At 39.0% G+C, this 25,498-nt stretch overlaps 1 protein-coding gene and 1 long non-coding RNA gene across 3 annotated transcripts; one reads left to right on the forward strand and one right to left on the reverse strand.

Moving 5' to 3' along the window:
- Positions 1-1,063: 1,063 nt before the first annotated feature.
- wnt7ba (wingless-type MMTV integration site family, member 7Ba) lies at positions 1,064-13,682 on the reverse strand. Of its 2 annotated transcripts, none has more exons than XM_088072410.1 (4): positions 13,251-13,682; positions 11,296-11,522; positions 5,349-5,620; positions 1,064-1,776 (listed from the first exon to the last, which is right to left on the reverse strand). In XM_088072410.1, exons 1-4 carry the CDS (start codon positions 13,331-13,333, stop codon positions 1,297-1,299), a joined length of 1,062 nt encoding a protein of 353 aa, XP_087928536.1. In that variant the 5' UTR covers positions 13,334-13,682; the 3' UTR covers positions 1,064-1,296. The 2 variants fall into 2 exon arrangements, with proteins under 2 accessions (XP_087928536.1, XP_042367198.1); XM_042511264.2 differs by having other exon boundaries at positions 13,241-13,676.
- A 1,262-nt stretch (positions 13,683-14,944) lies between these two features.
- On the forward strand, positions 14,945-23,674 carry LOC148185896 (uncharacterized). Its single transcript, XR_015775520.1, has 5 exons — positions 14,945-15,203; positions 16,483-16,606; positions 19,354-19,445; positions 21,933-22,015; positions 23,184-23,674. It is a non-coding gene; the product is annotated as an uncharacterized LOC148185896 (long non-coding RNA).
- Positions 23,675-25,498: the final 1,824 nt, after the last annotated feature.

Genomic DNA, 25,498 nt, shown 5'->3' on the forward strand with positions numbered 1-25,498 from the left:
TGTTCCTCATATAAAAATATACTCTTCAAATCGTTTTGTAAGTTATATAAAGCCTAAATAAACATTTCTGAATACATTAAGGGTGCTGTCCAAAAATAGCTTTGAGGCCTTTGATCCTCTCATACCCCCTTCTGTGTGGTTAGGGCGCATGCCATCCACCCAGGCAGGCCTAAACCGCGTTGGAAGGCCTTGTGTAAGCAGAGGCCATCATGTGGAATTCCACGTCTCTGCCGTTCATGGGAATGTTGGATGTATCTGAACCTGATTGCACCTCTATGGAGTTCCAATGAGGCTTCCATGCTGTTCTCTGAAGTCAAGAGCCCCTCCGCAAACACAACAATGAACACGGTCGGGATAGAAAGTGCCGTTCAAACTGACAAGTTGGATGCTTAAAATAGCTTGGGAGTATTTTCTGCCTCTTTGGCTCTCGGTGGAACAAAGGGTCTGGGTTCTGGGGGGGGGATTTGTCCATGAGAGAGATTTCAGCACAGCACTCAACAGCACAACTAAGTGATGTCCCGCGAAAAAGAAAAAAGAAATGTGACTATGTGAGTGCAAAGAAAAACAGTTAATTTATAGCGAAAAACGCCACTGACAACCGATAAAAATAATTAAAAAAAAGAGAACTTTGCTGTTTAGTGGTTGTAAATGCGACTCCATATGAGTAAAAATTGGTTACTCTCAGCTTAAAATGTATCAGTAGCAATTGAAGATCATAAGAGAGGAAAAATGTTAGCTATCCATCCTATAAGGTTTGAAAGATATGTTTACATAAATAACTTTGTTTTATTTTCAGTGTTCAAACAGAATACAGTGTGAGCGTACAGTTAAAAGTATTCCACTGCCATTTTAGTCTTCATCAGGAGTCTTCTGCAATGGCAGCGTGAGGCGCTTTTCCAGTTAGTGTGTTGCAAAATTCTTCTCAAGATCCAACAATAGTCTGTGTCGTTTTCTTCTCTCGCGCATGACATCTGTAAGCATCTTTGCAAGATGTTGTCCTCCAAATATTGCTTTGCTGGAGGCAAACGAGAACGTGACCTACAAATTGTTTGCATCATGTCAGTTTTGTACCAGCGCGCAAAAAAAGAATGTCTCTTTTTATCAATACTCTCCAAACCTCATGTCTGTTTTTTTTCTTTCTTTAAAGAATTCCAAAATAGGATGTAAAAATGTGCAAATTGTTGAATAAATATTTCCAAGTCCTTCACTTCAAATACTTCCAAGTCCTTCACTTTGTCATTACCTTCAACCACTGTCAGTTTTTTCCCACCTTCCACTTCCTCACTTCCTCATTCCCTACTTGCAGGTGAAAACTTCTGATTTCTCACTGCATGTGTTGCATTTGACAAAACAGCACCAGTGGAACTTGCAGTTGCACTGCCAGATGCGCGTGTAGTGGTGCGTGTTATAACCCCGGCCGCAGCACATCAGATTACAATTGTCTGTTTGGGTCGAGGTGCCGTTGCACAGTCTCCCCCTTGTTCCCGTGCTTCCCGTGGCCGTGTCCTCCTCGCAGTAGTTGGGTGAGCGCTCCAGGTACACCAGGTCTGTGTCTGTGGGCTTCTGGTAGCCCCTAGCCTCTTTGAGTCGTAGGAAGGAGGGTTGGCGGAGGCGTGAGGCTCGGACCGGCTCTACTTGAACTGCTCCACTGTAGCGCTCCTTCAGCAGGTAACCGATCTCTCTGAACTTTGGCAGCGTGATCCAGCAGGTCTTAGTGGTGCAGGAACCAGACACGCCATGACATTTACACTCCAGCTTCATCCTCTCCTCCAGGATCTGATCACATAGAGAGTAGAAATTAGGTCTGTATGAATTAAAAATAATAATAGTTAAAAGCTGAAAATAAATTCTGTGTGGTTAATACATAGACATATAAACACCTTCATAGCTTGAATTTGAAACAGTTAATACACTGTAAAGTCTGACAAGTTGATATAAAATCTGGGAGACTGATTGCCTTTAAAAATGTAACTAAATGTAACTATTAACCTTAATTTATGTTTACGTTATATCTAATTAAGTTTACTTAAAATTTAGTTATATTTACTTAAGTCTTTGAAATTGTTGCAACTTAAAAATGAGACTATGAGACAAGTTTAATTAAATCAATCTTTCTAAGTTTTACCATCTGCAGTAAACAAAGTATTCTGTGCCGTATATATATGTATTTTTCTGGTTGCAAACTAGTCAGTTCTATTTGTATATTTTAGACATGTTAAGAAAACACAACTCGCAGATCTCCTAACTTCAACATTGGCAAGATCCTCTTTCATGAACAAGTTAAGTCAGACTAACTTTGTTATCTGTAGTTGTGTAACACTTAGGAAGAACAAGGTCATTTCACATCATTTTTAAGTTGCAACAACTTTACAAAATGCGGTGATATTAAAATTAAACTTAGATATAAAGTTAACACAAATTAATATTTAAAGTTAAATTTAATTTCCTTTTTCAAGGCAATCATTTCCCAATATTATTGTGAGCAAGATCAACTTGTACCAAATATTTAGAAGCTCCATTTTTAACATTCACATTCATATTCCAAATCAACATGTATTAATTTTTTTTCTCTTCTATTCTTCTATTATTTTCTAATTTCTATTCATTCTGTTTAAACAGGTATTTCTGCACAGTTGCACATAAAGATTAGGCAACACTAATATTATTAGTGATGAACCATTTTTAGAATTAGATTCAAGTAGAGGCTGCCTAGGATTGTTTCTGACTTGTTTGATCTAAACATTTCCAATAACTCCAGAGCAGGAGTTCTTTAAGTGCGGTCTTGGAGCCAATGGCCAGCACAGAAACATGACATGAAATGCATGCATTATATTTTAATAATTTGTGGTCAGTTTCAGTACTTTAACTTCAGTAGCTACTTTGAAAGCTACTGGTTGCATACAACTATTGACACTCATGTTTGAATAATGAGGCATTGGGTCCCCTGAGCACAGATATGCACATGGCCAGGTACCTTTCCCACATAGTAGAAAGACACAGATTTTGTGGTCGTTTTGTGTCTCTTTGTGGTTGTTTTTGCCCCTTTTTATGGTCATTTTGTGTTTCTTTGTGGTCATTTCGAATTCTTCAGTAAACATAACATTTAGTGACATTTTGTAGGGGAAAGGAAAAGGGAGCCCTGCCCTGTAGGCCCGTTAGTAATACATCAGAGGTTGCATCATACGAGTCTCAAAAAAACTGCGTTCTGTTGTCAATTCTAGTGCTGTTAGCTTAAGTTAGCATTTTTAAAGGAAAACTTAAAACTGCACTTTTCCTGTGTGGCGCTTAATCATATGCTGGCTCCCTAAAATGGCTCTCATTCATCAAAACTTTGAGCATTCCTGCTCCAGTGCATTGAAAAGACCAAAAGTCTAAATTCATTCGGAAAAAAAGAAAAGATAAATGTAAGAATTTCCAAAAGTTACCTTTTTATTTAACAATACATTCTGCCTCAATCCATACTTGATGGTGTTAAGCTTATTCCAAAAACAACTTCAATGCGGTTAAAAAAATAAAGTTTTCTTTGCTGCTCGCTTCACACAAAGGGAAGCATCCCAATGATGGCAATCTTGGCAGCCAGTTCATTTTCCCTGTTACTGGGGCATCATTCATCCCTAGTTTAAGCCAAGTCAGGCAACCGGATGCAGTCCAGCCTATTTCTTCCGGCATGCCGAGTTTGGGCAAATGCTGGGCCAGTCATTTTTGATAATGGCCCAGCGATAGCAGTGTCGGCAGGTGGAATTGGGCCAGTTTATTTGGCGGATTCTGGGGTGTCATTCATCCCAAATCTCAGCTGGGTTGGGCAACTAGATGCAGCCCAACTTGTGTCTTCCAGCATGCCGAGTTTGGGCCAATGCTGGGCCAGGTGATTTTTGATAAGGGAACAGTGTTGGTAGCTGGAATCAGGTCAGTTTATATGTCCTGATTCTGGGGCTTCATTCATCCCGAGTCTCAGCCAAGTTAGGCAGCTGGATGCAGCTTGACTTATTTCTTCTGGCATGCCAAGTTTTGGACGATACTGGGCTAGGTGATAATGACCTAATGATGGCAGTATTGGCAGCTGGAATCAGGCCATTATTCTGGAGCGTCACTGATCCTGGATCTCAGCCAAGTCGGGCAACCAAATGCACCCTGACTTATATCTTACAGAATGCCGAGTTCAGGCTAATGCTGGGCAGGGTTATTTTTTGCTACCTGGGATGTACCTGTATTGACGGTGCGGTCCAGCAGCAATCTATAAGCACTATAAATTACAATATTTGCTAAAAAAAAAAGTTGATTTAATAAAGAAGACTTCTTTTAATTTCATGAATCACCTTAATTGTGGATTTTTAAGGGTGTTGACATCATGACGGCAGACCTTCAAAGCTTTATTTGAAAACCTCAATAGAAGCTTTGTATTTAAAAATTTTAAAAAAAGATATTTGGTACAGCCCTGGTTAATAGCAGTTGCATGGCCTTCAAAACTTTCTCTTTTGGTAAGCTGGGTTTTCTGCGGACACTTCAACTTTCAGCACTCCAACCAGTATGCCAACTTTATGTCAAGAACCTGGGGAAAATAACTCGTACACCAAGACCGTAGTCTCTAATTAACTTTACCTTTCTTCAGACCACATAATGGTGTGACAGCCCGAGAAAACTGACCAGAACTGTTGTGCAATCATATACATATAGAATTACATTGTGGTTTGAGTCAGATTCATATTGTAATGCCATACAAATATTTTCAGATGACAAAAATGACAGGTGACTGTTTGCCCTCGTGGCTGAGCTAATGTGAAAAAGATTTCCTAAACATTTTCATTAAAAAAATGATTTTTGAGCAACTAAGCACATCATCAGTGCATCTAGTAACTTGTGTGTCTTCCCCATGACATTCTGGGGGAGTTTGCTCCTGACTTTGGTTGCTTCAGTGTGTGTGGTGGTGCGGAAGCGCGGTCTTTGGTCCTGCCACTGAGAAAGGAAGAGAGAGAGACTTGCAATAATATCCTCTATCCTCATTTAATGCGTAGTAATTCAGTGAATGGACAGTAGGGCTATGGCACAGCTCCATTTTGGCAGCTGCATCTGCCAAGTTTTGCATTTCTTTCACACACATACACACTCCCACTCCAGTGTACAGGAGCTTTTTTAAATCATTTCTGCACTTGTACAGTTTAAGGCTGATAGAGCTATCATAACTTAAAGTCATGTTTCATAATCATGAACAATCTATTGAAATTTAGATGTGTCCCTCTTCCTACATATCTTCTGCATATTTATACTGGAGTATGCTGTATGATGTGTCTATCAGTGAACCCCAAACAAATCAGTTTGGATGGTCTGTTTTGTCTTATTGCTTGCATTACCTTTCGCCCTGCCTCATTGTTGTGCAGGTTCATCAGCCGGCGGGCGTTTTTCTTGATCTCTCGGGCATCCACAAAGCGCCTCGAGAACTCCACGCCGTACTTAACGTCGGCCGAGCAGCCTCCCCACTTCCAGCCCTCCTCTTGGTCGTGGTAGCCCTGTTTTTCGCGATCACAACCACACTGGCTGAGGTTGCCCTGGCTACAAGCTGTGGTCACTGCGTGGGCAACTCCAGCTGCGGTGATGGCGTAAGTGAATGCTGCCTCCCTGCTGCCTGGAGATAAAAGAGCAGAATCTGAGTATATTTGATAAATTGATTGCCTTGAAAAAGTAAAGTACATTACAATAATTAATCTTAATTAATCTTTATTTTTAAATGTTAGGTTTACATAAAATTTACCTTTATTTACTTAAATTTGTGAGCTTGTTGCAACTCAGAAATGACAAGTGAAGTTACCATGTTATTTGTAAGTGTTAGAAACTTCAGTAAACTAGGTTATTGCAACTCAACTTGAGAATGACAAAGAGAATTTTGCCAATGATGAAGTCAGGAGATCTGTGAGTTCTGTTTTGTTAACGTTTCAGAAAAAAAACTATGACTGACTAGTTTACACCCGGAACAATGAAGATATATAGCACAGTAAACTTGGTTAACTGAAGTTGTAATAACTTTTTCAACTAACTTAAAAGATTGATTTAATTAAACTTGTCTTTTTTCAGTTGCAACAACTTCATAAAATCAAGTAAATGTGATTAAATTTTAAGTAAACTTCACAATTGGATATAATTAAACATAAATTAAGACCACTAGTTATATTTACCTACATTTTTCAAGGCAATCAGTGTCCTAGATTATTTTTTTTTTAAAGTCACTTTTTACAGGCATTCTAAATTCACTACTTTCAGTGCTTTTCTCAGAAAGGCAAGTGTTGCATGCCCATCATGCAGTTACGCCATTATGGCTCAAGCAGGAGGATTTGAAAAAGAATTAAAGGAACACTGCACCATTTTTTACACATGAATTACAGCTCACTTGTCATGTAAGCACTACTCAGTCCATGAAAACAGTTGCTGCGACTACATGAGGTCACCAAACTTCATGACCCAAACACGTGCACCAAAACTAACAGGAGATATAGAGAGATGTCCAATAAGCACAAGCTGTACACCCACGCAGTCCTAAGAAGATGTCTGTAATGTTGTGCAGTGATTGGCATAGTTGACAGCTGCATTAGAGACTCCTCAGCTCTGATAGACTGCTTTTCTTCTGCACTGAAATGCCATTAGAATCACTACGAGGCAGAGAAGGAACATGATTTTTTTTTTTTTTTACCAATTATCTGTGTAATGTACTCCTGTGCGGATACTGTGACAATTTCAACTATGCCAAAAAGTTATTTTTGTAAAAGTTAGAAACTGCATCTTCAAGGGGAGATAGCGACTCTGAAGAGCATCACTGATTTGGAGACAGTTTGTAGAGTATGGTAATGCTGACAGGATGCCACAGTCACTTTAAGCCAATCACTTTTAAGTTTTGGAAAAGTCACGGGATTTTATGTACCCTCCGGGGGTAACTTTCCACACAATAATACATAATAGCTAATTTATTTTGTTTAGGTTAGCTGTTGACTTAACGGAGCTCTAATATGCATCGACTCATGGCTTCATGATTTATAGTTTTGTTCACTGAGGGACGTACAACGTCAAGTGAAGCTAACTAACTCAAAAAACTCATTTTCTCATTGTTACAAATGAAAAAATTGCACAGTTATCATTTTCCATGACTAATAGCGGCCAAGCCTTCAACTTTAACCCTTTGAAACCTGAGCAAATTGGCTTGATTTCTGTCAAACACATGGGAAGAAGCAATGAACAACTTGAAAAGAAATAATCCAAAAATTAGCGAGAAACAAATACAAATACAAGAAATTTACCTGAAAATAAGCAGAAAAACAAAGTAAAAAGAAAGTAAAAAACAAAAACAAACAAACAAGGAAATGACTTTTAAGAAAGGGCTTAAAATGATAATAATTGTGTACATCTAGCAATTTTTTTGCAATTTGTGGGACAGTTTTTGCCAAGTTGCTCATTGCTGTTATCAAAACAAGAAATTAAACCAGTTTCTTTCAAGTTTCAATGGTTTAACTACTTGAAAAAAACAACATAAGAAAAGAGATGTCAATCCAGGTTTCAAAGGGTTAAGACAGGTTTCATTTAGTGGCATAGTGTGGCAGCATTTGCTATAAGCAGCGAGACACTCATGCACGTGTGTGTGTGTGTGAGTACTTTAACCAGGCCGGGATGTGCCGCAGATGCAGTCAAACATGGAAATTTTATTATGGGTTTTTGAAAAGTCATGGAAAAGTTTTTAGATTTCGTCCATAAAAATGCGTGGGAACCAATAATAACTGATTTTTTTCTTTCTGCCTCGTTACATGTCACTACTGCACTGTTAGAACAATAATCGGTTTAGTGAAGACAACACAAGTGACATCTACTGGCTGGCTAGAAGAGCTTTTTTCTGGATCGGCACTCATAGAGCTGCTGCTTAATGTTTTTCATCAATGGAATTTCTCACGCGGCTTAAGTGTCATTGTGTGTCTGTCTTAGGCGGTCCACATTATTCTAGCAAATGATACCGCTGTGTTGCATGTTGAAATAATCTGCGGCCAGGCTTGACTGAGATGTGCCCATTTCCAAGCTTTTGTATGTCACCATTTGAACTTCAGAATAAACACATTTAATATTTATGGTGTGGAGGAGGGAAATGAATTTATTGGCACTACAATTGGTAATAAGATCCTCCCGCGCCAATCAGGATAATGCTGGGCCTCCGTTCTTCCCAACAGCCCAGAGTATTAATGCATGGCGTCTCTGGTAGAGGCGATTCTAATGGCTCCCTTCCAACCTGACAAACTCACTCGCAGAAACCATCGGGCCCTGCGGTTCCACCCGCTCCATAACTCATAACAAACTCTGAAGTCTTCTCTCATCAGACTAAATCCGCGACCCATTCAGATATATTGTATGGGGAGCATTTCTCAAGGCATCAGGCGCATGCAATAGCCAAACAGCCATCTCCTCGCACTGTGATTTGTTTTGATTGTACGGCAGTGCATGCAGGGCTCCATTGTTGCCATCCAGCTGCTGGAGCTGACTTCAATTAGTGGTTAGCATGAATCTCTCTGGTCTTTCTCAATGCTTAATGAGTTCACAGGCTCGGCAGGTCAATCAAATGAAGTGGTGGATGGTACATTAGCGACACGCGAGGGGGGTATAGCTTGGGATTACAGTTCTATTTTTAAAAATAGCAAAAATGGATGCAGAGATGGCAAACCAATCTTACAGAGAATCCATGAACAAGAGGAAATCTGACATGCTCAGTGCTCATGTTTTTACAATAATTTACAGCAATTAGTTTTTATACAGATGTTGTGAGATTTAGTCTTTCAGAAAGTACTTATTTGGTCAAAGTGTCTGCGTGGTGAGGACATGAGCAGGGTCCAAAGTGTCTCTCCGAGCTCGTTTACACACCACAAGAGAAAAGAGACATTTCCTCTGACAAAAGAAATAAAGGGATCCAGACGTCTGTCTGCCTGTCTCCCGTGTAGAAGAAAGTGATTGCTCCCAGAGCTGCTAGATTAAACATGGATCCAAAGCCACAGCAAGACCGCAACAAAACATTTCGGACTGAAACACAATTTATATAAGAGGTTCACATTAGGAGCTTCTGTGAGAAATAAAACTGAGAAGAATGTTGACTAAAAGCAGGGAGATGTGTTAGTTTGTGTTGACAGATCGTGTATATTTGATGTATGAATGCTTCCAGAAAATGGCACACCCAGATATACACTGTAAAATCTGAAAAGTTACTCTCACTTTAAATAATCTTGGAAACTGATTACCCCGATAAAGGAAAGTAAATATTACTATTAATTACTTCAGTTATGTTTATCAAATTGTTAAGATTACTCAAAATGTGGCTGTGTGTACTTCATTGTGTGAGGTTGCTGCAACTTAAAAATGACAAGTGCAATTACCTTGTTCTTACTAAGTGTTAGCAAATTCAGTAAACCAAGTTAGTCTGACTTAACTTGATCGTGACAGAGTGCCAGTAATAAAGTTAAGAGATCTGCAATTTCTGTTTAAACAAGTTTAAGAATATACAAATATAAATGACTAGTTTGCGACCAGCAGTATACAAAAATATAGCACAGTAAACTTGGTTTACTGAAGTCGCTAGTAAGTAAGATTGATTTAATTCACCTTGTCATTTTTAAGTTGTAACAGTTTCACAAAATCAAGTAAATAAGACAAAATTTTAAGTAAACTTAACAATTAGGGAAAAAAAAGTCAGCATAAATTAGGACAACTAGTCACACATACTTACATTTTTTAAGGCAAACGGCAGATTTTTTAAAAGTAAAATCTTCTTATTAGATTTTATAGTGTGAGGAAGTCTTCACACTGACTGCTCTGCTGTGACAATGTGTGTTGTAAGCGCGGTGATGTCACACACATAAACTGCAGATTGAATCTCCGTTGGGGACATTAGCAAAGCCTTTGAGTTTTTTTGTTTCAGCGACTAAATGAGGCAGAAGATTTACTGTGGTTGTCGTTGCATGTGGTAGTCCAACCCAGAAATGCTTTTATGAAAGTTTCGCCAACTGTCTTTATGTCTCTTTCGTGCCGACTCAGTCGAGCAGCTTTTTTTAATGCCACTGACAACACATGCGGAAGGCTTGAGGACAATACAAAAAGGATGTCAAACCGCAAAGCTGAGCTGTGCTCATTAAAATATACAGCACAGTTCTTGGGGTTAGGGTTAGGTTTGCTTAGGCCAGTAAAGATACCTCTTGACACATCTGTGAACCGATTGTGCTTCTCAAACTTTTTCCTTAAAGGACCCCATTTTTATCATTGAGTAAACAGAAAAGGCATGACTAAGTGACATTTTATTAGTGACAATATAGGATATTTCATTTTAAACTTTATAGGGGTGCAACTAAAAATGATTTTTATTGTCAGCTAATTTTCCAGTCATTTTCATGATATCAATTAATCCTTTAGTCTATAAAATGTCAAAAAATGGTCACCACAAATCCTACTGAATTTGCACCAAAAAAAGCAGCAGATACTTATGTTTAAGAAGTGCAAATCTGCAAATGTTTGACATTTTTGCTTGAAAAATGACTGATCTGCTGATTTGTATCTATTAACTGATTAATTGTGGCAGCTCTAACATTCAGTGCATAACAATAACAGTACAGACCAGCCTCTGAACTTTTCAGTTGACTCAAATAGTGAATGCGATAACTGAGTGAGTTTGTGTAAAACAAGTGATTTGGATGAATTTTGAGCATATTATTTTTGGGGAATATTACATCAAAGATACATTTTCCAGATATTTTTAACAGTTGTCAATGTTGTAGGCTTCTTTCTGGTTGAATTGAGTATTTTCCTCTTCATGACGCTGGCCATTGTTCTTTTAGTTTTTTGGTTGTTTGAATTGCATCCTTTTCAAGGCTGTTTAGTAGGGAGTGAAGGCTTTAGCAGTATAGCTTAGGCTTCAATGTAATTCTGTGAATTTTTTACCCTGTGGGACTCTAGCAATGACAATATCATTTAATTTTTTTTCAAGGAAATGAGGGGATGGCTGAGATATAGTCGTGCTGTTTCGTTTCTTAAAAAGTGATCTTACACCCCTTTAAAGCTTTGACAACCCCTAATTGGGAATCAACACCACCAAAAGCAGAGTTGTGTTGCCTAGGTTACACCTCAGTCCACATTCGTGCCTCAAAACTAAGATTTCCACTTGTCTAACTGACTAATGTGAAAACGTCCATAGTGTATTTAAGACCCTGTCCTCTGAGCAACTTTCCCTCCCTTTGCTGGTTTTCTTTTGTCTATACTGAGATAAACAACCTGAAGAGTTTCAAACAGACTGACCTACTCTCAGCTCTTGTCCAAAGACAGTCCTCTCTCCCAGGGCCGAGCAGTTCCAGCGGCCGTAGCGGAATTGGTACTGACACTCATTGATGCCCAGCTGGGCGCCCTCGCCGATGACGATGATGGCATCGGGGCGACTCTGACAGAGGGCTCTCTGACGGGGGGCCAGTCCCGGTATCTTATTGCAGATTATGTTTGCACCGAGAGCTACCACAGAGGACAGCGCCCTGGGGGGAGAGAGACAGGGGTTAGTAAGAAGGACTTTTAAGACAGACAGATGAGATAAAATAGAGGAGGAAAAATATACCTGACAACATATACTGTATGGTCGAATCTGACAAGTTGATTTTACTTTAAAAAAAAAAATCAAGGAAACTGATTGCCTTGAAAAATGTAAGTATAACTTGTAATCTGAAATTATGTTACTTGTTAAAATTACTTAAAATGTGGTTATATGTACTTAATTTTGTTAAGTTGTTGCAACTTAAAAATGACAAGTTTAATTAAATCAGTCTTTCTAAATTTTAACAACTTTAGTAAACTAAGTATGCTGTGCTATATAGGTCTATTTGTATTTTTCCAGTTGTACACTCGTCAGTCATATTTGTATATCCCAAAACAGAACTCACAAATCTCCTACTTTCATCATTGGCAAAACTTTCTTTGTCATGTTCAAGTTAAGTCAGACTAACTTGATGTGCTCAAGTTGCCAACACTTAAAAAGAACAAGGTGATTTCTTTTCTCATTTTTAAGTCACAACAGCTTCACAAAATTAAGTAAATGCAGCTACATTTCAAATGAACTTAACACTTTACCAATGTAAACATAAATTACGATTTATTGTCATATTTACTTTCCTTTTTCAAGGCAATTGGCTTTCAGTATTATTTTAAGTGAGATCAACTTTTCAGATGTTACAGTGTTCTTAACATACGGTTTGGATCAGCTGAATCATATCTGGTTAGACTTGGAAAAAAAGTGCTTGTTTCCAGTTTTTTTCTAAACTTTTTCAGTCTCTAAATTGTAAAAAAAACAATCAAAACCAAATGAGAAAATAAGAGAAGACTACAACATCCAGATCCCATCATGTGTTATCTAACGTACAGCCATGAGAGAGAACAATAGTTAATTGTAGGAATGGCTCCAAATCCACTTCATTTCTCTCTTTCTCTGTGTTACAGAAAACATGAACCACCACAGCTATTTTTAAGTCTCAGGACCTGCCCTTGTAATGAATGAGAGGCATGTATGGCGCAGCAATCATTCACTTTGTGAGGGCCTGGGTCTTTTAATGCCATAAGAAAGAACTCATTACACGGCTCCGCTCCACACAGGCAGAGCATGAAGTAGTCCGATATGTCTCTTTTCCATATGCTGCTTTCCAGTTACGGCTCTTGTCTGATGAGGTGCTCCTATGACAGAGTGGCTCTGGGGTAATGTGTAAATCCATGAGAGCAGGTTATCTCATCAGATGAAAAGTCAGGTAGATTAAACACTGCCTTCATTCACTCAAGTCTAATAAGGTTTCGATTTATGACAGAATATTGAATGAAAATGACATAACTGCTCCTTTTATGAGAAGAACAAATCCGTGGAGGTCTGCGATTCCATTGTGGAATAATATGAAAATGATTAAACAGCACAAGCATTTCCTGCCAATGTTTTCTAAATTTTGGTTGACTGGATATTCCAAGTTTCCATTTCTAAAATAAACTCTTCCACACCAGAACTAAATATAGCTATTTAGTTGATTTAGCAGCATTGAAAGGAGACTTTTTAGGTGTGGAAAAACATGTTGTAAAACACCTGCAACAGCCAGCATGTGCTCTCAAGGTGCGATCTTACTTGACGATCAGATTTCTCCGTGCGTAATTGGCCAATTTGCGCGTAAGGCACATTTACAAATCAAATTGTTTTTAAATTAAGCATGGATAAGAAACCTACAGGTAGCTACCGCTGGTGAGGATGAGGAAGATCTGTGGGTAGTAGACGGACAGCAGCGCACTGCGGGACGAGATGATGAGCATGGTTGCGCATTGAACACAACTTGTTCTGCTCTCTTGCGGTTTGAAAAGATAAGAAGGAAAAAAAGCAAGAATTGGAGAGAAGTATATCCTTTGTATCTGACGTCCAAGAGTTAACCGCGTCTTTTCTTCCCTGCTGGTGAGAGGTGCTGTCTTCAGCTAGTGGAGCCGTGGCGCGCTGCGGCAGCTCCAAGCTCCGCTGTCCATGTGTTGGAGATGAGAGGCTGCATCCCACGGCCGAAGTGCGCTCTGCCACCTGGACTGATAGAGGACTGGGTGGGAAAAAAAAGAGGGAGGGAGGATGGGGGCGGAGGGGTTTCCGGATGTCCGATACGCGCCGCGCACTTCTCCAAAAGCGATGTGGCATTGGAAGGGTGGGAGACAGTGGCCTCTCCCGGTGCACCAGCCCCCGGGATGAGTCTGCAGCACCCTGCATCCCACCTTATCCCCACCCCCAACACACCTCCTACACCCCCATCCAACTCTCTCTCTCTCTCTCTCTCTCTCTCTCTCTCTCTATATATATATATATATATATATATATTCCCATAGTTGTAAAGTTACATCTGTATCTTCAATATTTGCATATATTTTTTTATGCTTATGGCTGAAGGGGGAGGCCAATAGAGTACTTCAGGGATGACGTTTTTCTGGAGGTCAACCTGGAAGCCAACTTTGTCCTGGTATGGTTCCCTTGTCAAAAGGCCAGTGGGATTTGTCCATCAGATTTTGTATCATTGCAGAAAATATACTCTGTGATGAACAAATGTTTATGATGCTTTCATGTTTTGTTCAGCCAGATAATCTTCACAAATGAAAACCACTTTCAGGATTTTTGGAGCATAAATGTAATTATCTGGAGTAAAATGCTGTTATTAGGGCTAAAACGAACTACACTATGGTTGCCACCGCTACAGGGCTGTAATGCCGTGTTCAGCGTGGTTTGGTGTGATGATGTCCTATAGTTTCATTTAGCAGCTTGTTAGCAACCATCTTTTTAAAGACACATACAGGCTTTAAAGGTTGTGAGTGGGGTATTTACTGACGTATTTTATGTTGTGGAACAAAGTGTAAAAGTCTCTTAAACTACTCTTAACCACAGACCTTATTTAAGGCTTCTAACAAAAAAAAACATTGATTTTGAGACAAGGGAATCAGAGTTGCTAAAATGCTAAGTCATTTTCAGGTTTTCCAGGCCGCCATAAGTCTAGTGCGTCTGTAGATCCAGGTATTATCCAGATATTTGATATATATAATATATGGTTGTTTTTTATTGTTTTTTTATTTATTTATTTTTTTTGCTTACTGGCCAATAAGCAGCTCTTATAGGAATGAATGGGGCCCCACCTCCATGGCTGTATCCACACTTTTTTATACATCCATGCTTGCAATAATCGAGTATTTTGTATTTTCTGCTAATTGATACTCCAATACATTTCAGAGGGAAGAAGGATTGTACTTTTTACTACATTTATCTGACAGCTTTAGTTATTAGTTACCATGTAGAAGTTATTTCTAACTTTATAACGCAGGACTTTTATCCGTAGTATTATTTAGAATAGATACATTTAATGCAATATATTCATGGCACAAGATATGGGGCACTTGTTAGCACATCCAAATGTCAGCATGACAGGATCGTGAAAATTAAAAGTTGTAACCTACATGAAAAGTCATGTAATTTACCCATCATCACGAGACAGTCATGAGCGTGCACTTAAAGCATGAGCTACGCAGAGCTGGAGAGGGTCACGGAGCTCGCCGTCGCGTGCACTGTTACGTTCTGCAAAACCACACCCATCCGGTAAAACCAAAACCCCACTTTAGTAGAGAGTCCGGTGGAAGTTAGACGACTGCTGCGAAACATAATGGCTCCATATAAGGTAAAAAAAAAAACATAAACATTTTTAGTTTCAGGTGACCGCACACTAATGAAAACATCGTTATTAATAGCATGTACCACATCTGACAATATAAGCCGCAGTAGAATTGTACACTTTGACACGTTTCACCTCAAGGCTAAAGACCTAAACTTACAGTTTCGAGTCCTCGTGGTCGAATGTAATGCCATTTCAAATACAGAGTGATGTTGAATTTACAACACTCACGAGTGCTTTCAAAAGTTGTACTTGTTTGTTAATTTATTTGTTAAATTTAGTTAAAAAGTTACTCAGCTGTTAAGTTAACGCTAGCTAAGGATTAGCTTGCTAACTTTGCTCCGTGGAGCTTCAAATGTCAAAGTAGTTGGAGGTCGTTGTTATTTCCCACCCGTATGTTTTTTTTTCACCGCTTAGTTTTGTACAAAACGAAATATATTTATTACTTTTTTTCCTACTGGTGCTCACTAATGTAATGTTAGTTTTTCATGGTTCTCTCCTGTAACTTGATTGGATGCTGATAGGTTCAAAGCAGATTTGGGGAATTAAGTGTCAGTTTGCTATGAATGAATGGCATTAATGTTTGCTGATTAAGAAAATTAAATGTATTTATATGTGGTAAGCTTCTTAAAAAAACATACTTTTTAACCAAAGTATCAATTATTTTTAAATCAAAAGGCTCAAGTCCAAGAATTTTATTTAGTTTTTTTGTCAAGTTGAGTTTGAAATAATAAAATTTGCGACTTGAGTCTGACTCAAGTCCAAGTCCTGTGACTCTAGTCCACACCTCTGCTACACATGACTTATTTTATCAGGTCATACACAGCTCCCCTATCTTATTGTGGCAGATTTTTATATAGTATAAAAGTATTAGTATTAAAGTATGAAACAGTGTTTACCTTTATCATAAAGTTACCAAATCATGTCTTGGTTTATGTGGTCCAAAGAAGGTGGAAAATGTAGTTTCCTAAACTGGTACTGAGCAGTAAAGATGAAACAAATGCTTATCAATAAAAAGTGATTCAGCTTTCAACTTAATTGTCCCCAAGGGGAAATTTGTTTTGCAAACAGGAAAAACAAAACACAGAATAAACAATCACACCAGCCATAAGGAACAGTGACATACTTAAATGCAGAAACTACCTTAAAGGACACTGAAAGGAAAACCGTCCCTAAAAACCATTGTCAGATGTCCAAAGTGAAAAATGGAATGCTTCATAATGGATCATTTCTGAGATTAAGTTGTATAATGGCTTGAGTGATAAAATAATTTTTCATCCTGTAGGATCTGGCCTTTGGTAGTCTAAATCTCCATCCAGAGGGTAGGAGCTCAAACTCAGCGTGCACAGGATGCTCAGGGCACTGAACGATCTCTTGAGCCTTAGATGCTACTCTCAAAGACAAACCAGGTAATTTGATGCCAGTGATTTTACTGGCAACCTTAACAATGTGTTCTTACCGCTGGTTTTCCTCTTACTGAAAGACTCCTAAACCAGGTGATGAAGGCTATTTGAAATATTTCTGTCATTCTAAAAAAGTGCCTGAAAATTAATTGGTGCCAGCTTCTCAAACCTGATCATTTGATGTTGTCTTTGCCTTATATGGACTGTTAAATAAGTCACATTGGGCTACTGGAAATTGAGTGTATTTTTAACGCTTTCTGATAGTATAGTCAAAACAATGAATCAATAAAATAATAATAATAATAAGTTCCAACTGTACAATGGAAGACTAAGATGAATATGTGAAAGGATGAACCTTTAATGTTTGCAAGATCTTTGACATGTATCCTCTGATGGTGTGAGCCTTTAATCCCTGCAGGGAATTCCTAATTTTCTTTGCAGTTCACAGAGTTTGAGTTTACTACTGTATGCTGGAGTTTCAGTTTTTTTTCATTCTTGCTGAAATGCCTCAGACAGTTGATGAGACTCTGTGGTCTTCTAGCTCATGTGTTCTGGTGCGTCACCAACAATACGCCCTCATGTGGCAGCACGAAGGAAATGTAATCATCCTAAAACATCCAACAAAAAATTGATGCTGGAGTACACACTATCGATTTTAATGCAGGAAGCCAAATTGTTAAAAGAATTTGAAAGAAGACTATTTTCCTTTTTTGAAAAGCAAGACAAGTAGCTTTTTTAAAGGAATTGTTAGAATAGATATCCTATTTTCCCACATGGTGTGTTTTCTTGTTAAACCCATCCCCTCTTTGAAGTAAAGTGTTAAAGTGTAATCAGATGGAAAGGCCAACAAGGATGACAAACAGCGCCCTGTTTGCTGTTGAACTTAAAAGAGAGAAGGGAAAAAAAAGGGAGGCGACCATCATGTTCAACTCCACAGCACCTTCAAAGGATGAGAAGTTTTATAGATAGCTTCACAGAGTGGACAAAGGACAAAGTACGTCTTCTTGGCTTGCTTACATTTTGTAGAACAAAAAAACTGAGACACCGAGCTTTGCTTGAGCAGAACAAATAACCACGAAAAGATAATACTAATAAGATTTGTTCCAAAATGAGATATCAATCATCCGAACAAAAGTGAGACCTTCTCGTAGAAAATGTTTGAGGGCAGTTTTGTGGAAATGAACCTTTTAATTTAAATTCCCAAAAGCTGCCAACAAAGCATTTTGAGAGATTACAGTGATTTGGAGTGTAAAAGAATAAAATACTTTTCATTCTTTGGCTGTTATAAGATGGGCTTGATCCTGATGCCCACTCAGACTGCGTGTAACTATAGCTGCAGTCAGAGATACCCCAATTTTTCAAAGAATGAGAAGCAGCTTTGCCACTAAATGGGACCATCTTGGCTGCTGAGGGCTCGTCACAGGAACTCAATCTACAGCTATTTCAGTGGACAACTCACAGATAATGTCTCTGGCTTACTGGTGTGTGTGTGTGTGTTTTGTATTCCTCTGTCTCTTTCTCACTCCCTCTCCCTTTCTGTCCAAATAATCCTCCTAAACCACAATTTCCAAAGCCAAGATAGCACTTAAGCAGCGTGCACTCACTGTCCTGGCGCTCGCACTGCGATATCTGTTTCTTTTCATATTTTTGCGTAGAAGAGGATGAGGAGACTTTTGGGGCTGCGCAGGAATTCTTTGTGCAGAGCAAGACGTCAGATCAGTGACGAAAATGGCTGTAGTACTTAACAAGACTATATTGGGACAGCTGTCAGAGTTTGTTTTTTTTTACAGAAAAAGTTTTGATAGCATCATCCACATAATGATGATGAGTGACAGGGCTAGAGACAGGCAGGGAGAAACTGGAGCAGTGACGCAGAGAGGCCTCGAGCTGGAAGCAGGCTTAAAAAGTCCCCATTAATAATGCTGTCTTATGACTCCACGGGCTTTTGGGCCTATCTTTGTCCTTGAGCCCAGAGTCTGTTAGCTGGGTCTGTGAGTGGTTGTCAAGGAAACAGTATTGTTGATCTTAATAGTAAACATCTGATTATTCATCCGTGTGACATTTCTTTTGCAGAATAGCAGGGCTCAGAGGTGAACATGTTAGACATAACAATCCATCCACAGGCAGCTGAAAGTGGGAAGGAAGGTACAAGCTCATCAATAGTTCTTAAATTTGGGATGGGGGGAAAAAACAGCCCATAGCAGATATTTAAAGGAATACTTAACCCCCTAAATGACCATCTGTATGTCAGTTTCTCACCCTGTGATATGCTGAATTTGAAGGAAAAAAACCAAACAGTTTTTCTCTCGCATGCTTCAACAGTGAACAAGGAATCCAAAAAAACGGTGACCATTTAACAAAAAATTCATCCGTATAAAAGGATTCTCTGATCACTGTGGAGGAATGTAAGAAAAATTAAATTTTCTAACACATGGAGAGTAATTGGGGGGGCATTCCTTTAATGTCACCAAAGCCAATTTACTTTTCAAACAGTGGTCAAAAATGAATAAAAAATTATACAATACCCACCGCACTGTAATGTCAGCATCACTATTATAAAGACCATGTGAGATAAATCGCAGCAGCCAGCCGTGCTGCTGACAGTTACAGCATATGACGGGCAAAATTACACCACAGTTTAAAAGGCAATAGCTGGCAAAAGCGGATCAACAGAATATGGTGAATGGTACAACTGAGCGTGAAAGAGGAGTTTTACATTTTTAAAACACATTGTCATCCTTATGTTTTCACAGATAGATCATCCAACATTGACAGTGATTTTAAACTAAGGGCGCCGCTTTGGATGGAGATAAAAGGCCGATGGATTGGGCAGCAGCAGCGACAGGTATTTCTCCAACAAAGCAATGGGACATATATCAGGGTGTCTTCAGGTCCTTAAAAAATCTTAAAATTAGATTAAATTTTATAAATACTAGGCCTTAAAAGTCATTAAATCATCTTCAAATTGAATTTGCGAGGTTGTAATTGCCACTAAAATGTATGTAATTTCCTTTACTCGTCTTTTAATTTCTTATCGTCAAAATGATACAAGGTACTCTGTTTTTGATGTTCCTAATCTTTAAACCGACCACTGATCCTAATGCTGTGTTTTTACTTTATACTTGCGTTTGCATATTGGCAGATTAATAACACTCTCTAATAATAAACATATTCTTATAAAGCTTACATCTACACATGACTAATTATATAGTACTTACCTTTATACTTGCACTACTTGAATAAGAAAAAGATGGCTTGTCCAAAAATCAGTCTTAAAGTCTTATGTCTCAAAAACATGGGAAGAAGGCAACAAGCCGCTTAAGAATTGACCAAATATTGGAAAGAATTTTTTTTAAAAAGTAGAAGAAAGTAACACCAAGAAAGTTAACACAACAAAAGGAACAAATGTGGGAAGAAAAAACAAAAAGAAGGAAATTACTTGAAAACCTGCTTAAAAATAACAATAATTCTCTAACATAATTTTGAATATATGATTATAAGAATAGTTTTCTGACATTATTTAAGTTTTTTTTATAATCTTCTAAATCTACTTTTCTTTGTAATTTTTCTTGCCAAGTTGCTCATTGCCTTTTTCCCATGTTTTTGAAAGAAACGGCACCTATTTGCCCAGGGTGCAAAAGTTTAAAAACCCATAAAAGGCACCTTAATGCAGCACAAAAAAGGGTTGTTGATCCAGGTTTCAAAGGGTTAAACACTAATTAGAAAGGGTCCCAAAAAGCGTTAATTTTAAGTGTCTGATACCCGTAGACACCCTGGATATATGTAAACTTTTTTAAAAATCGACAGAAACTGACTGGCGTGACATTTGAGTGCCACAGACAGTACTGAGACTGTTGACAGCGAGCAAAATATAAAACAACACCAGCCTTATTCTGTAAGTATGGCATTTGAGTTTTAATTAGATGGGAAAAGGCGTGGATCAAAGGCCTCGCTCCTATATATCGCGTGTGTTTCTGATCCACTCAGACACCCTGATGGGTTTAATTTGTTTAGATCAGACAAGTGCATATATATGGGCAATTCTGGCACGCAGCCACATGCAACTCAAGTGGCTTTCAAGCTTCACCGCAATGTCAGAGGCATTGTCAAGACTGTAATGTGGCAAGACAAACACATGGTGCTTATATGTGTAATGGGGGAAAACGCATGCTGGAATGCACGAGAAAAATGCTGAGTGTGGTTGGGGAAATGAATATCGCCCCCTGCACTGCGAGGGGGATTGCGGCGTGTCACAGATAAAAAACAAAAACTACCCGGGGGATGATCAGGCGACAGAGTATTTATGACACAACTAGAAGAAACTACTTTGTAATCAAATCTAATTTACACACTGTAGAGCGTTCATGGAACCCGACAAAGCTGACAGCGGGAAATTGTTTCCATGTTGAGGAACAACAATTCCACTTTTGAGCAATTATTGTCTTTGAAGCATCTTGAACCTTTTTGAGTGCAGATGAAGCGGGGGGCCAGTTCCAACAATGCCATGAGGCACATAAATGTCTTTAAAAATGACTTCTTTTATGTAAACAGGATTTATGTTTTTGGTGTGGATACAGATTTGTAGCCGTAAACACGTTGCAGATGTTGAGAAAACGGCTACACGACATCACAAGAGATGGTTTTGAAGTTGACACCATAAGCAACCAATAAAACCGAAAAGGGAATACTGCAAGACCTGCTTTCCACACACACGCCTTTAGACAAGCAGGTTGAAACTGATGCTTATCTGTATGTTATCTGCATATTATTTAATCATTATCAAAAGGGACTTTTGAATGCACAACCTGTTCTAAAGCATTTTCCAACTGTGCAATCCAAGCCCAACAATATATAGATTTTGCAGTGCACGCTCCCAACAAGTGAAATTATCACCTGTTGTTATTAATAAGAATGAAAACCAGTTTGTTTTTCATTCATTTGCAAGCAGTGCTTTACTATTTTTCCAGTTTTTCTGAGGATTTTCAGCCTTTTGTTTCCTCACTGTGTTCATCCTTGTTGTCTTTACGCAGCTGTGACTGTAGAGGGAGACAAAGCACCAGAGAAAGACTCAGTTCAGTTCAGACGTCTCTATTTTGTGCAAAGCATGTCCCCCTTCAAACCAGCAGTTTGTCATTCATAGCTCGAGTACAACAGCCAATACGCACTTTATCACACTGGCATTACATAAACAATGCGCTAATTAAGGATTCATTATCAGATTGCATTTTTATCATGTAGTGGTAAATTAATAATGCATATTCAGTGAGACGTGCATCAAACCAGGGAATACCTCTCTTCCTGATTTCTGTCTTTCCATTTCTACTCATTTCAGGTTCTGCACAATTATTGAATGTTGATCTGGAGGTGACTTTGACATTGTCGTGTCCCCACAGTTTGGAGGAACAAGTGCATGAAGTGAGTAATGTTGAGATCCTCAAGGGGGCTCTTTGCTCCCATGTTTCAAAGTACAGCAGGCGAAGCTGTACAGCAGCCTGCAGTTCCCACCACACATCAGAGGTTCCACCATCTTGGTTCCTACTATCGAAATTTCAAAATTTAACCGTCACGTTTGTTCCATAACATTTTTTCTCGAAGAATCTCGATGATTTTTGTAAATCAAAAATAATAATTGTGTTCACTATTGCTTTTCATGGATCCGTAATCCTAGGGTTTAAAGTACAGAAATTCAAAAGATATTTCCACACTTTGTCCACCATCAGCAGCTGCTATGAAGCAGTTTGTGCACTTTGATCACTCATGAGTAAAAAGGGCTACGTGTGTAGCTCCCCACTGACAAAATTGAAAGAACTGTAAGTGTCTTTATTTACAGACAGACACTAAAGCCGGATGTTCGTATTTGACAAAGAGATTCAAAAGCCCTCTGATCTTATTCAGTGTCCTCATGAACACTTCTTTTGGAGCACTGAATCCTGTCACAATTAAGTGCCACCTTCGTCTTTTTTCAACGTGCCGTTTCCTAAAAAATAATGCATATTAGTAAGAATTACTTAAGTGAGAATACATGCAAAAAATAATTCATACTTTGCATAATTTAAGGTTTTGGTTGTACAGTGTGTGGTGGTCATCGGGGCCATGATCCCCCTGTGTAATCCTCGGTTAAGATCCCATCTGCTGCATTCTGTGCTGGTATCTGAGCTGCTTCAGGTCACAAAACAAAAGTAATGTCATCCCACTAAAGGCATAGGCTTCAGTTTAATATTTGCATGGAGGTGTATATATAAAATGAAGTGTCTGGGGTCATCTGACATAAAATTCTGAGCATCACACACTTCATTTTTTGCATTCTTGTGAGTTTTTATGTACAATTTTTTACCTTTTCTGCATTAATTAATTCATTACTTTATTTATTTCTTTTTTGTCAAAATGAAAGTCCTCGGCTACTTTATTGTTTTTATTTGGGGAGGACAAATGCACATGTTCAAAATTTTAAGGAGGACATGTCCCCTTTGTCCCCCGCCCCCCCAGAATCTAAACATATGCACTCCACATCAATTGCAGCAGGTTATTTCAATATTCTTCGATGTGGTAATATTTTAAGTTAATGTGCTTTTATTTTTTGCAGACTTGGAATCATGCATTTTGGGTTGCAACGGAATGAGACTTTCATGCTACAATAATGTGTCTCAGAAAATATTATGGTTTCACAGTATTGCAGTATTACAGAATTGTTATTATTGATATTATTATCAGTTATGATGGCCCTGAAATTATTTTAAACAGATTTTTTTTAGTTGAACATACATTTTATTATATTTGATAAAAAACTTGAAACCATTTCAAAAAATGAAAGTGTGTAAAAAGTCTCCATTTTGAGAATAACTAAAACAAAGGTGAGAATCTCCACGTGGTCGCATTTCTTTTTCTTTTTTTTCCAGGATTGTAGAAAAGTAAAAGTACACAGTATGATAACTGTCAATTTTCATACTAGGGTATAACATGAAACTGGTGCACATTATATAAAGAAAAAATGTGTTGGAAACAGATTAGGACCTGCTGTTTAACCCCTTTTTAACCTTTCTAGATAAAGTCAATATATAAAAAGAAATATCTATTTTTTTCTTGAGGAAACTTGGCTAATTGTAGAATTAATTGTATTCCTTCATGTACATCACCAAGGATTGTTCGTCCACTGCAGCTGGTTTGTTCCAGTACGACTTGATTTGATCTGTTAGTAATTTGTATGTGAAGAATTATTGCACCGGAGCTTTGGGGAATCAAACATGTGTTACACTTCTGTAAGTTTCTATTCCCTTGGAAATACTTGGCCCTTAATGGGCTGAGCCTATTACTGTCGAAACACACTAAAAAATCGCTCCCACTCTCTTTCTCTTCCTTTCACACACACACACAAACACACAAATTGATATAACCGCAGCCTCTTAACCGGTTTTAGCAGGCTCTAATAGCTCAAATCAGAGAAAGTTGAGAAAAGAAACTTTTTTTTTGGCGAGAGGCACGTCGTGTTAGTGCTGACCTTGCTGATTGAGTTTGCTCACAATCACATGGGTCAAGGCGGGGGTCAGGCCCATGGATCATTTAGTTTAATGGCTGTTTCCTGCCTGCTCAAATGTACATGCCACATTATAGGAAGCACTCGGATGCAGCCATATTATTATAGGACATAATGCAGCAGGGGAAAGGGGAGAAAGAAGGTGTGAAGTGAAATAAATAAATAAATAAATAAATTATAACACCTATAGAGAGAGGGAAGAGCGAAGAATGAGAGACAGAGGATGAGAAACTGAGAGCCAGGAGGAAAGACAGAGATGGTGACAAAGGCAGAGGGGGAGAGCTCTACTAATTTTTGTGGCCTGTCTGTGTCACCAGCACCCTGTTGGGACGACAGATGTGCAGATGATGTCATGTAGAAAGGGGATAGGGCGGGAGGGTGGAGCGAGCGGAGCGCGGGAGGACAGTGGACAGGCGGAGCCTCGATGTGAGAGAGGGAAGGGGGGAGAGAGGGACTGTGGCAATCCTGCATTGCCCTGCAGTCACGCAATTATTCAGTTTTCCTTAGATGTGACTCAGTACAGTTCAGAAAGTGTGCCCAAAAACTTCTTCTTCTTCTTCTTAACAGTTGAAAGTGTTTGCACGGACTGATCAAGAGAGAAATAAAAAAAGTCTGCATTTGCTTTGCCGTTGTCATTTTTGCACTGCAGAGGCAACAAATGTGCTGAACTGGTGGTTTTAGTTGCAGGACCTCTCACAAAGCGCAGCCTCTCCAAACCACACAGGCCATCGGAGCTATAATTTACTTAGTGCAGTCATTGCTGAAGTTTACCCTCCCATCCCCTGACCGGCCACAGCATAAGAACCCAATTGTTCTCGTGGTCGGCTGTGACAATGGCTGTTTGTGGTCATCTGGAGAAAAAGAAAGTGAGAAAGAGAACGGGATCGAAGAGGGGGAGAAAGTCGAGCCATACGATCCAGTAATTTGTACCGTTCACTGCTAAAGATATAGTCAGGGTCGGGCTCAGAGTTGGGGGTCAGGGTGACCGCAGAGTCCAGCCGGGGATCGCCTCGAGGACACGGTTTTCCCAACAGTCTGTCCTGTGTCCTGTGCTTTAACCCATCCGGCCCTGTGGCAGTTACAACTTTGCTTGCATTTCAAGCTTCCCAGCCTCCTCTGCCCCCCACCTGCGCCCTTTCAGGCCAATTGTGCTGGCATGGCAGAGGGAGAAATTGAATGAATTAGGCAGTCGGATGTTGCCTAATGGTCGTACTGCACAAATGCAGCCATTCCTGGCATTGTTATGTGTTCGAGTGAGACTGAGAGGGATTGTGCTCTTCGGTCCAGTGCAGGAAAGCAGCTAATAAGTGAGACAACCTGTGGGAATCGGCCCAAACTAAAAGAGGCAGTTTTTGCCTTCCTCTGTT

This window comes from Plectropomus leopardus, chromosome 22 (assembly GCF_026936395.1).
Source record: "Plectropomus leopardus strain MGB_pleo_1.0 chromosome 22, ASM2693639v1, whole genome shotgun sequence".
Lineage (NCBI taxonomy): Eukaryota > Metazoa > Chordata > Actinopteri > Perciformes > Serranidae > Plectropomus > Plectropomus leopardus.